The sequence below is a fragment of the Pundamilia nyererei genome, unplaced genomic scaffold (assembly GCF_000239375.1).
Source record: "Pundamilia nyererei isolate P.nyererei 1_Seehausen unplaced genomic scaffold, PunNye1.0 scaffold00151, whole genome shotgun sequence".
Classification (NCBI taxonomy): domain Eukaryota; kingdom Metazoa; phylum Chordata; class Actinopteri; order Cichliformes; family Cichlidae; genus Pundamilia; species Pundamilia nyererei.
This window is the reverse complement of record NW_005187552.1, coordinates 1129744-1141499: the sequence shown is the minus strand read 5'-3', so window position 1 is coordinate 1141499 and position 11756 is coordinate 1129744. Positions and strand designations below refer to the sequence as shown.

Genomic DNA, 11756 nt, shown 5'->3' with positions numbered 1-11756 from the left:
AGCCTTACTTCTCCTCAAGACTTATTCGGCTGTTTGCACTACAGAGCGCTAACTTTTCTATTTCTCTCACACGTTTCATCCTCACTCACATTTTCCTCGCCTTTATTTTCTTCTTTTCCCACCTTTTAACACGCAGCCTGTTGCGCTTAGCTTGCAGATCACCTTTTATTTATCATTTCCTCCTCTTCTTCCTCACACCCCTCCACTATCTTCCACTTCTCTCACTGTATCTGTGTATTATTCTAGTAAAAATGGTAAGCAGAGGTGTCATTGTGGTAGTATACTCAGTGCTCAAAGGGTTGCTGATGGTAGAAACCTGTGCCGTTTGTAACATTTAGCAATAACGTCAAAAACAAAGGGGACGGTTCTTTTTTTTTTGTTTTTTATAACATAACGTTAGTTTGTTTTTTGTACATATTGCAGCTCCAGATCATTGCTCAAATCTGTATGTCATTAAAAGAAGAAAAAAAAATGAGAAAAAAACTTGCAATATTGGCATAAAAATGAGAAATAAAAAAAAAGTGATGTAAAATCTCACTTTGTGTTTTTATGATGATTCTTTGATTATTTTTAGCTTGAATCATGATTGTAGCTGAAGAGAAGAAATAACCCATTGACATTTATTTATTTATTTGGTGTGTAAACAACAGCGTCCAATGACGCTTCAACATCTGGTGGCTGCAAGGTGACTGCAGGTGGGGAGGTTTGGGCATTTACCAAGCCCAAATGGAGCTCTTATCTAACGAACTCCCAGTGGATCGTCTTTTCTTTAAGTCCTCTGTCTTTAAAGCTGTTAAAAGCTCTGAATCGCTCTGCTGAAGTGTGCGCACGCACTGACTTTATATGGTCGATGGATCGCAGATTTGCAGGAGATCACAACATCTTCCACCAAAGCCAAACTCAGGTGTATATTACAAAGCAATAAAAATCACTGGACTCACTTTTGTACATTCAGGTCTGAACCCATTACCTCGATATTGAACGAAACACGCAGCCATTGCACTTTAAAGTAATAATTTACAGTGGAACATTAGGGCTATATTTACAGTGAAAAAGTTGCTACATCAGTGCTGCTATATTTAACATTTAACTGGAAATTGGATGGATAATACCAGGAATTGGCCCTTTAAAGAGGAGTTGCAGGTGTTTTGAGTCCCAGAAAAAGATAAGGCCCCTGCGTGCCCACGAGGTGGGTCAAGGACAGCAGCAGAGCCGTTTGTGCAGCGAGGGATTGAGTTATGGCTGATCTGCAGCGTGGGGATCAGACGACACATAAAATGTTGTTTTCAAGTACAAGTTTACACAGCTAGGTGCTTAAAATTCCTAAATATCGATATTATAGCTCATTTCGAGCCTGTTTACACTTGGTTTGAAATGCATCTTGGGCAATCGGGTCACAAGCGGACAGCGTTATATACACGCGTAAACAACCACAGAGATGTGATCACTCAGACCCATTGCCTTGGTGGTCCGGGACACATTAGACAACGTGCTTTTTGTGGTGTAATAGTTAATGTTTCCTGGTCTGTGCCCAGCGAGGACGTCATTGATGCAGGATGTGGTGGTAGCAACTGACCTTGTCCTGGCTGATATCAATTGCCGGAAAACCCCATACAAGCATATTGTTCATTGAAAAACATTTCAATTTCATCCAGACTGGCGCTTGTCTAGTGCTTTGACCTTCTTGAGCAAGGATGGGCAATTCATTTTCCCAAGGGGCTACATAACAAACTGGGACTGTTGTGGAGGGCCCAGTTTGTTATGTGGCCCCTTGGGAAAGTGAATTGTCCACCCCTGCTCTAGTGGGACTTGTGGAGCTAGTAAGAAAATGAACTGAAGTGGTTAGCTGAACACCTCGAAGATGCATAATAGGTGTTAACAGCAACGTGTCTCTGCTATCCACTTGTTTGATTCATTGAAATGCATCTTATAACCAAATGCAAATAGGGGGTTTGTTTTTTCTCAATGTCTTCTAGAGGTGCTTGTCACAAGCATCGAGCTAAACGTCAAGCTAAATGAGCTAAGTATCTTTGCGTTAGCTCATTTAGCGCTCAGAAACTTTAAACTGCCAACACTTAAACATTAAAGGTTACTCAGTATCTTTGGCTCAGATTCTGCCTAATAAAGCCGACATGGTAATCACCAGCTCAAAGTCAATTTAATTTTATTGATTGATTAGGTATTCTTGGCTTTGTAAAACTGATTAGATAAGTTTGAATTTCAATCTGTGGTGTAATTGCTAAAGTCTCACTAATAGAGGGAATTTTGGGAGCAAATTAGGAACAAGTAAAAAATTGTACATTTTTCACATCATTTGAATATGAATACTTGTACATTCCAGTGGGAAGGTACAATTTGTGCAGCTGTAACAGTACAGTTGGACTTTAGTGACAATAAGCTTTAAAGGTTACATAAATAAAATACATTCCTTCAGCAGAGAATCTGTCACACTAATGGACTGTAAAAAAAAAAAAAAACATGACGCTCCCAGCCAGTTTTAAATTAAAGCTCTGAACATAACCTGTCCCAGACAAGGTTATAAGTTGTCGTGGAAATATAGTCAGACTAAACAAAAAAACAAAAAGCATCTTGCTAACTCGTTATACAACCCTCTAATCTTCAAACTATACTTGTAGCTTGAACTTTTTTGTTTATGTATATATAAAATCTGGAGTTGCATGTTAAATTTTTATGTCATTTCCCGTAACAGGCTAGCTATGCAGAAATCATCGCACTAGTTTGCATTAAAATAGCTTAACACAAATAGCATAATTGCAAAACAAATATTGCATTTGTATTTGTACATGTGAATTACATATAAAAGCAGCAAAATATTAGTGACCTTTAGAGCCAGTAATAGTAGGATTCTTCACGAGTATTTATAGAGTATCTTTTATCTGCCATTAAATCATTCACTGCCATTGACGTCTATAGCCGTCAATTGCAGTGAATGAGTCAATGGGTTTAACTCATTCACTGCCAATGGCTGGCAGTGAATGAGTTAATAGCATTTTCCCGCCTTTTCCTTCCATTAAAAGCTTTATTCCACTTTCCCGCCCTAAATAGCATTTTTAATGCTCTTCCCACCATTAAGAGCTTTATTTCAGTTTTTCTTGCCATTAATAGCTCTGTTTTACATTTCCCACCATTAGTGTTTTCTAGGTTTTCCCGCCATTAATAGCTTTACTTCACTTTTCTTGCCATTAATAACATTGCTAATTGCTAAGCTAGCCACTTGATATCCAGGTTAAATGTTTTCTTTAAGTCGGCCTTTACTTATGTTTAAAAACTTGCTGTTGCACAACGATTTTAACGATATTGATAATACAAAGAATAACACATATTAAAAGCTTTAGAAAGCACATTTGGATACATTACAAAATAATTGGAAATCAGTGGTTATCATTTATAAATAAAAGCTAAAGCGCATTTGTTTAGTTTCTCATTTGTCATTTTATGAATGATAGTTGGGTTTTTATTTATTTATTTATGCTTAAAGGTCATGTTGGCTTAAAAGGTCATTTTTCACCATTGTAATTTATTGGGATTAACGTCATCAAATCTTTAGATCAGCTATTAAAAAAATAAAAGTAAAACTTTATTGAACTTTCAGTGCATCAATTAACCCATTTAAAATGATAAAAATTGACCTCTCTTTGGCACTGCGTGTTATGTGAAAAGCTGCCCACGTAATGCACGTGGATCAAATGAAGCATGTGTAAATACTGTTTGGTTACTGTACAGTTCAGAAGCAGTTTCTAGCATGTATAAAACAAAAGCAAGTAAAATGAAAACTGATTCTCTGCTTCATCAGAACTTTGCACTTTTCCGACAAGCTTGTGGGCCCTAAAAGCAAGTATGAACAGGCATCACTTGGCCACTCTGCAAGCTTTATGGAAACATTTATGAGAAAGTCACAGCTGTGACTTTACGGACGGCACACCACATCTGCTCCACAGTCTCTGCCTACTTGTCACATTAAAATAGTGGCGCTAAAGCAACATGTTTGCTTAGTCTCGAAAGCACTGTGACAGCTTTTCGCAAAAACAACAAACCACAGCTCTCCATCTTATGCTTGCACTTGGGCCAATACACTTTGTGCACAGACGGATCAATCCGACTTAAGTCAGCTCACTCCAGGCTGATGCACGGATGCCTGTGTAGGTGAAGCGTGTGCTGCTTCCACTTGGCGACGTGTGACCATTCTGCTCAGGGCTCTTGGGCCCTTCTCGCGGTCTGCCCGCTTCCCCTTGGGTTAGTCTGCTTCCAGCTGACCTCGTCAAGCCGCTACTGCCTCCACCACCCCTCCTGAAACAGCTGCAGCAGGAGAAGGTAGCTAGCATACCCTGGCGGAAGCGCTTGTTCATGAAACAGTAAATGATGGGATTGACGCAGGCCGAAGTGTAGGAGAGCAGGTGGATGAAGGAGATCGGCGCGCCGGTGAGACGGTAGGCCGAACGCCGGTCGAAAGCTTGCCATGCATTGACCACGAAGACCGGGGTCCAGCACAGGAAGAAAAGAAACACAATGACCAGCAGCATTCGGATAACGCGTTTCTTAGCCATCAGGTTGGACGTGGAGCTGCCGCTGCCACACACGCGGCCCATCATGGAGCTACCGGTGTTCATCGTCAAACTCTTCTTTTTGGATGGCTGCAGGTAACAGCCATCGCTGTCACCTGGCTTAATGCTGCTAGTGCTGGACTGTCTGTCTGCAAGGGAAGATAATAATAAACGGATTTATCGCTAGCATAAAAAAGAAGTTCAAAGCCGCCAATTCCATCGGTGAGCAAGTGAAGCAGTCCCCCCCAAATAGCCCATGTTTTCAGAAACTTTAGCTAGAGTGCCCCAATGTTAAAGTAGAGAAGATACAATTCATATTAATCGATCTTTGCTTTTAACTGTTAACATTCAAAATAACCACATTTTTAAAACTTTTGTTACTTTCTGTGCTCAGGTACCATACCTCTGCCAACTTTCCTGTTGGACATCTCAAACTTGATGCCCCGGTAGAGCTCTATTGAGATGAGTCCATAGGCTGTCATCATTACAATCCCAGGGATAAGGAAGAGCAGCAACAATAGGGACACATACCTGGAAAGAAAGATATTTCGGGTGGGGTGAGAGAATCCATGAGCTTCACACATACCTCAAATGTGTGGTTTCTCTTACTGTTTGTACTTAGTGAATACCAGAACCCCCTCATCAGTCACTTCTACACTATTTTATACATTTAATTGCTTAATTGTTGAGCATTTAAATTTTAAATCTTCCTGTGCAGCATTTGTCTTGACTGATTAACAACATTAGCAGCAACTGAAAAATGAAAACTTTTACTTTGAAGAGTCAAATCTGTGTCTCGCATAAACATCTTCCCAAAAAGATGTCTCTCGCCAGCAGCACCAAGCTGAGAAAATCAATAAAGTGCCCATCTGAAATTAGCAAAGGGCTATTTTTTGCTACCTCTCAGGCCGAGTACATCCAAGCGTGAAGATGCCTCAGAAGGACAGTTTAGCACTTTTTTTGGGGGGGGGGGAGTTTCAGCTCACCAGGACTGCTGGATGATGTCGTTGGGCCACACCAGGCGGCACATGTGCCCAGTGCTGTTGTTGAGGCGGGTGAAGGGCTTGAGGGTGCTAAAAATGGGGTAGGGCAGCATCAGTATAAAAGACCCCAACCAGGTGGCAGTGATGACCTTGGCAGCGTGGGATTTTGTCTGCCACACCCTGGAGGTGAGGGGGTTGCAAATGGCACTGTAGCGCTCCAGGGAGATGGCCACCAGGTTAAAGGTGGAGACGCTCACAGAGACACCTGCAGAGGTCAGAAAATCCACACAGTTCTGATTGGCTGAAATTTCATTCATTACATCATCATTACAGACTAATGTAGAACACTGCATTTTTTTCTAATGTGTTTCTAATGTTGTTTTAAAACAGGAATATCAGACAAACCAGCAGCAGCTGCGTGACGCTGTCATATCAGCAGCTTGATTAATCTGTGCCGTGAAGAATTAAAGCAACTCTGTGTTTGTGTGTTTTACAGAATAGTCATCGGAACTTGTTTGGCTTTACCACCACATATAAAACCACAACAAGTGCATTCACTCTTTACAACGAAATTACAACCAAAAGACCATTGACCTAGCTTAGCATAAAAAAAGTAAACTTAATTAAAAAAGGACAGCTTTACCCCACGCTCATCTATATTTAGTAAATCTGCAAATTTAGAAAATTGTATATTTAAAAAATGGCCTCAAAATGACTCGTATGATAATTTACACTTTGGTCTTATTATGTTTACGTCTCTCTTCTCTTTGCTTGTCTCCTCTGCCTTGTGTCTGCTTTGCCAGGACACACAGAGGTGAGCAGAGAAAGACCAGATAGTGAAACAGAGAGCAGAGGAGTGTGGCTCCCAAGGGTCTTAAACCTGCTCTCTTTTTAGCCAGCAGGGGGCGACTCCTCTGGTTGAACCCAGTTCTGTCAAAATGAAACAAATACGTGTGAAGTAAGAACTGAAGTTTAGGCATCTGTAATCCTTTGACTACCAATTCTCACTTCATCCACAGACCTGCTTTGCATTTTTTAGAAAGATGCCACCGCAACACTAATCGTCTATTAATAAGTGTTAATCGTCATCTTTCTCTCCTCCCCCTGTGTGCTGCATCTCCCACAAATCATCCTCACAACATGTCACTGACTTTACAGTAATGTCGCTGCACACGTTAATGCTCCACCACATTAAATTTAACTGCTGAGCTGCGACAGAGCACATCCTGCGCTGCCTGTCAGCGCGGCAGCAGTGGCGCGCTCAGAAACAACAACAGGATGCACAAACACACTTGAAATAGCTGCTTTGTGCAATCCGAGAGGACACACAAACAGACAGATGATGCAACAATCCCGGGAGAGCTTTGTGATTTTGAGGAATGAGCTAAATGAAAAATGAAACTCACATTTCCTTGCGGACGTGTAATTTAATGAAAATGAAATATTAGCAGTAGATACAACATCGGTAATGAATGCACCTTATTACAGAGCTCGCAGCGAGAAAATGTGATTCACATGTCTGATGGGACTGACTCATCTCCTTTGAAGCTGTCAGTATGGAAGTTTTCAAATGCCCGAATAAAGATAAATGAAACTCTGAAAGGAAGTGACACAGAAGGACAAACTGAGGCAGCGAGTCTTAAAAAGCAAAAAACTCCAAAGAAAAAAGATTTATGTTGCTTTTTGTTGAAAGTACTTGAAAATATTTTGATTGTGACTTTTGAAAAATGTTTAAATCTTCCATAGATTGTGGCATCTGCTGCTAACTGCATGGAAATGATAAAACTTTTTGACTGTAAAACAAACAAACAAGAAACAGGAAACCCCCAAACACTCACTGACGCCATTCGGCACCACAAACCACAGATCTACCTGTGGGGCTTCGTACTCTGTGCAACGCGCAGCCCTCTCTATCTTTAGACCCTTGTTTCCGGTTTGGAAATCCATCCTCCATAACAGAGACCTCAAGTCTCCATAACAGAGACCTGGTGTCTGGTGATGGTGATGAGCTAAATTACTGGAAGCAGATGCATCATGGTCTTCAGCTGTGCAGCCTCAGTGGTATAAATTGAGGCTGTGCAGTCCAGAGGGGCTGGATGAATGTTACATTTGATGTCACTGATCCTTTCAGACTCGTGTTGGCCGGTTGGATGCGTTTGATTAGAAACGATTTATTTACTTTTCTCCCCCTCATTGAAAAAAAAACAAAAAACGCCATGTGATTATTGAAAGTTGCAATTATTTTTTGCACCTCACCGTGATTGGTTTAAGAACTTGCAATACATGTGTGTGGAACGATCCAAATATCGATAGCATCGATACCACCGCTATCGGATCGATACTTTGCATCTTTACTCTGAGCTGTGTTGAATAAAATTACACCTCAAACATGCACTGTGGAAAATGTCTGAACCTTTTTTGTTGACTGTCATGTGTATTTTATTTATAGCCTATAGCACATTTAAACAATAGAAGCTGTTGGGTAAATTTCAATTTCAGGTCTCAAAAAAATCCAGTTTCAAAATCCATGAAAAGCTGAAATGAGTGTTTTGTTGTGTTAACTGATTATTGTGGAAGGTAGAAATGAAAGTTTTTTTAATGGCCATTAAAACGTCTACAAAAATTTGTAATCTGAGCTGCCTTCCTAGTGTAAAAGTTTCAGTATCGGTGTTGGTATCGTGCCCTTGCATTTAATTGCATTTACTTGATATCTGACCGATACCAAAATTACTGCTCGTTATTGCACAGCTTTAACTATCGATGATATCCCAGAAACCTGCTGGTGTGGTGCATGCATGAACGCAAATTCCGCCTTTTCTGAATTCATCTTATAATACACCCTGATTTTATCTATTTTTATATTTATACTGACAAACTCATAAAAAAAGCTCCACTCTCGTGTTCAGCGTGTCTGAACATCTCTGAGCCACGCTGTTTTTAGCTGACTCTCATTAAAGCTCCGGGAGGATTTGAAAATACAGGGAAATGAACCGGGCTCTGGACATGCCCTCAGATTACTTTAATTAGCATCTGTATGATTCCATTACCAACACAATTCAAAACACGATAATAACTCACAGAGCTGGGGAACTGGGTCATGTTTGTGTGGCATGTTAGGAAACCTTGAACTGGAGGACAGATGTGCACTGGTGTGAAACTTTATTTAGTTCATTCAGACGCATTTGGACATATTTTAACTGATTAAATCAACTAAAATAGTCATGTTTTAACAATCACAACAATAAACAACTTGGGCTGTCGATTAATATGAAGAATCGCGGAGGACACGTACCCATGAAATACATCACCAGCTTGCATGTGCCGTTGCCGAAGATGAAGTCCCTCATGAGGTTGGGGATAAGGGTGAAGGGGATGCAGACTAGGGACACCGTCAGGTCGCTGACGGCCAGAGACAGCAGGAACAGGTTGGTGACGGTCCTCATGCGCCGGTTCCTGACCAGGACGGCGATGATGAGGCTGTTCCCCAGCACGCTGAGGAGGAAGATGAGGCTGTAGAGGGCGATCCGCACTGTCTGGTTGATGTCTGTGGAAGTGGGGCACAGTACGAGTTTACACGCACACAGATACCAGTTTCTACATTTATTTAAATGAATTATAAAATAGCCACTCATATGCATTTAGGCTGTAACCACAGAGAGACCTGGAATATCTTCAGGATTTGTATTCATTTTGGGGGTTTTAGCCTCAACAACGTCGCCACTGATGCGTCTTTGGTCTCTATTTAAGTCCTCAAAGTGCACAAAGATAATTCAGTTCATTTGACATATGCGGACTCAGTGAGCAGTGACAGCATTATGTGTCACTACTCACATACAGCGGACTACATTAGCTTTGAGAAGGACCTGAGCCATATGCGTAATGCGCACTGACGCACGAAAAATGCCCAAAGCAGTCGCTCTTACGGTACAAGCCCGATTAGAATAAACGCGGTTTGAGCCACTAAATAAATACATTTTTTTTAAAAAAGAAAAAAGGAACATCGGACTTTTGAATGGAGTGGTCTAAAATTGCACAAGATGTTCCTCGGCATTTTGCTGGCGGATAAAGTCGCTGTACCTTTGGGTTCTGGTAAGATGTCTTGCTCGCTCTCGCACTCGGAAATATTCTTGATCCCAAAACTGCATAAAATCCTGTTGAGGTCCGTTGAGTTTATCAGCATGTCGTGGATTGTAAACGTCTCCATTTCGCAGTTTCTCCTATAGCCTCGAGTAGAAATCAGTCATATGAACATCAACCGGAATGCTCCTTCGAGAAAAGAAAAATGCTCCAGGGTATTTGCACGGAGAAATACTAAGCATCCATAGTGATTTTATTATTATTATTACCTTATTTAACGAGGCAATAAAAAGTAGAGGGGATGACGATAATAAGAGCAGGACTGCTCTCTACAAGTTCCCGTGCGCTCTCGGCGTGGCGCGCTGGGCTCCTCTGGTGCTCCACATTTCCAACTCCTGACAGCATGTGGAAGGGTCTCGCTCTTGAAAGCTCAGCCCGCCTCTTTGGACCCCCCCTCCTCCTTTTCTTTAAATCACCACGTGTCAAACCATGGCACCTATAGAGAGAGAGGGAGAGATAAGAAGGGCTGATAGATTATAGTCCGGCTCATTTGGAGGAAGGTTGAAGCCAAAACGTCAAAAGTTCAAATGTACCGAATTGCAGTCCTTCACCTGCCGTCGGCTATCCATATATCCCCCCCCCCCCCCCCCCGCCCGAATTTCACCGTGGAACTGCACTGGAGAAGCTCTTTTACCTTTTACTCTAGTTTGAGTTGTTCTGACGGGTGGAGGAGCAGGCTGTCGTTATCGCCAGCTCCAATATTTACAAGTCAGTCACACTGACTATTGTTTCACTCCCTCACACGAGAAGAGACAAGTCATAATTATAGTCTTGGGAGTTGTTTGATGAAATTCTTAATAGCGAGAGAGAGAGAGAGAGAGAGAGAGAGAGAGAGAGAGAGAGAGAGAGAGAGAGGTGGTGTTTTGGGTGGGTTTCTGCTGTAATCTGTTATTATTTAAAGCCGCTTCGACACAAACCCCGTTTAGTCTGGTTACAGCAGCACCTGCAAAAAAACAAACAAAGGAGATGAAGTGAAGAGCAGAGAACTAATAGGCTATCTCAGGTGCATCTGGCCAGATGTGAGACCACAGCTAATAACATGAAGATTTTTTTTTCTATTTCACCTCCAGTTAAACAGATGCAGTTATATCATTTGGGTCATTTCCAGTAATCCTCCAGAATCATGAGCCTCGGCAGTTTATTAATGGAGCGCATTCAAAAACATCTCATGCAGAGCAGGTTTGCTTAGTCTGGACAGTGATGCTCGTTTATTACAAACTCAAACACGTGTAAATCATCTGTAGTGTGATGGTAATACATGACGTATCACTGTGTGAGAAGCTTTATAATGGCTTTATTTCATGTTTGGTGATGTATAGAAATCCTGACCTGCAAAGTTTTATTTTATTTTATTTTACTTTTGTTTTTTTTGTTTTCAGTTTCAGTTTTATTCTCATTATTTTAAAAAGTGTTTGTCTTTTAATTAAAAAATTTTTTATTTTAGAAATCTTTTGTCATCAGTGAGATTTCAGAACCTCACGCAGTGTAAACACTTTGCTCACACACAAGGCATAGTTTGTGTGAATTCCTGTTTGGGCCTCAGGGTGTGTTGGGGTGTGTTCCTGTGAAGAACTGCTGACGTGATTCAGTCAAAGTCAGCTTGACAAGTCCCAACCTGAATAAGACTGCATTTTAAACCCATGAATTTTTAATGTTTCTTTTTGTTTTGTTTTGTTTTCCAGACAATTAAATAACCACAATCAAGAAGAACTAGTTTTCACTTATATTAGCTTTACCACTTCTCAGTAAGGCTATAACAAGTATCCATGCAAAATAGTGCTTCACACTTGATAAACACCTTAGACTTACTCAGTTATGATGACTGTGTATTTATGATACAAGTACCTGGTATACCACAGGTCAATGGCATCCATGACAAAGATGCACAAAGGTCAGCCGCAGAGAGACCCTTCAGTGTGTGCAGCACAGTGTTGGAGATTTTCTATCACTCGGTTGTGATGAGCTGATTGAATAAAGTGATCAGGAAGGTTGGCTGTGATTGGCTGCAAACCAGATACTTTTGAAGCAGTAGTGGAGAGGAAGAGGAGGTGACTGGACAAACTGGACATGTTTA

General features: G+C 41.1%; 2 protein-coding genes across 7 annotated transcripts in view; one reads left to right on the top strand and one right to left on the bottom strand.

The window, feature by feature from the left end:
- Positions 1-3447: 3447 nt before the first annotated feature.
- Positions 3448-10372, bottom strand: cckar (cholecystokinin A receptor). Of its 5 annotated transcripts, none has more exons than XM_005744917.2 (7): positions 10317-10372; positions 9892-10118; positions 9623-9811; positions 8838-9089; positions 5549-5810; positions 4966-5093; positions 3448-4711 (listed from the first exon to the last, which is right to left on the bottom strand). In XM_005744917.2, the coding sequence occupies exons 3-7, from the start codon at positions 9747-9749 to the stop codon at positions 4122-4124; spliced, it is 1359 nt and encodes a 452-aa protein (XP_005744974.1). In that variant the 5' UTR covers positions 9750-9811; positions 9892-10118; positions 10317-10372; the 3' UTR covers positions 3448-4121. The 5 variants fall into 5 exon arrangements, with proteins under 5 accessions (XP_005744974.1, XP_013769248.1, XP_013769247.1 ...); XM_013913794.1 differs by lacking the exon at positions 10317-10372 and adding an exon at positions 10216-10234; XM_013913793.1 differs by lacking the exon at positions 10317-10372 and having other exon boundaries at positions 9892-10205.
- tbc1d19 (TBC1 domain family, member 19) overlaps positions 9453-11756 on the top strand; it is a 29329-nt gene continuing 27025 nt past the window's right edge. For both annotated transcript variants that reach the window (XM_005744920.2, XM_005744919.2), the window contains exon 1: positions 9453-9634. The gene's annotated coding sequence lies outside the window, so the exon portion shown is untranslated. The remainder of the gene's footprint in view (positions 9635-11756) is intronic.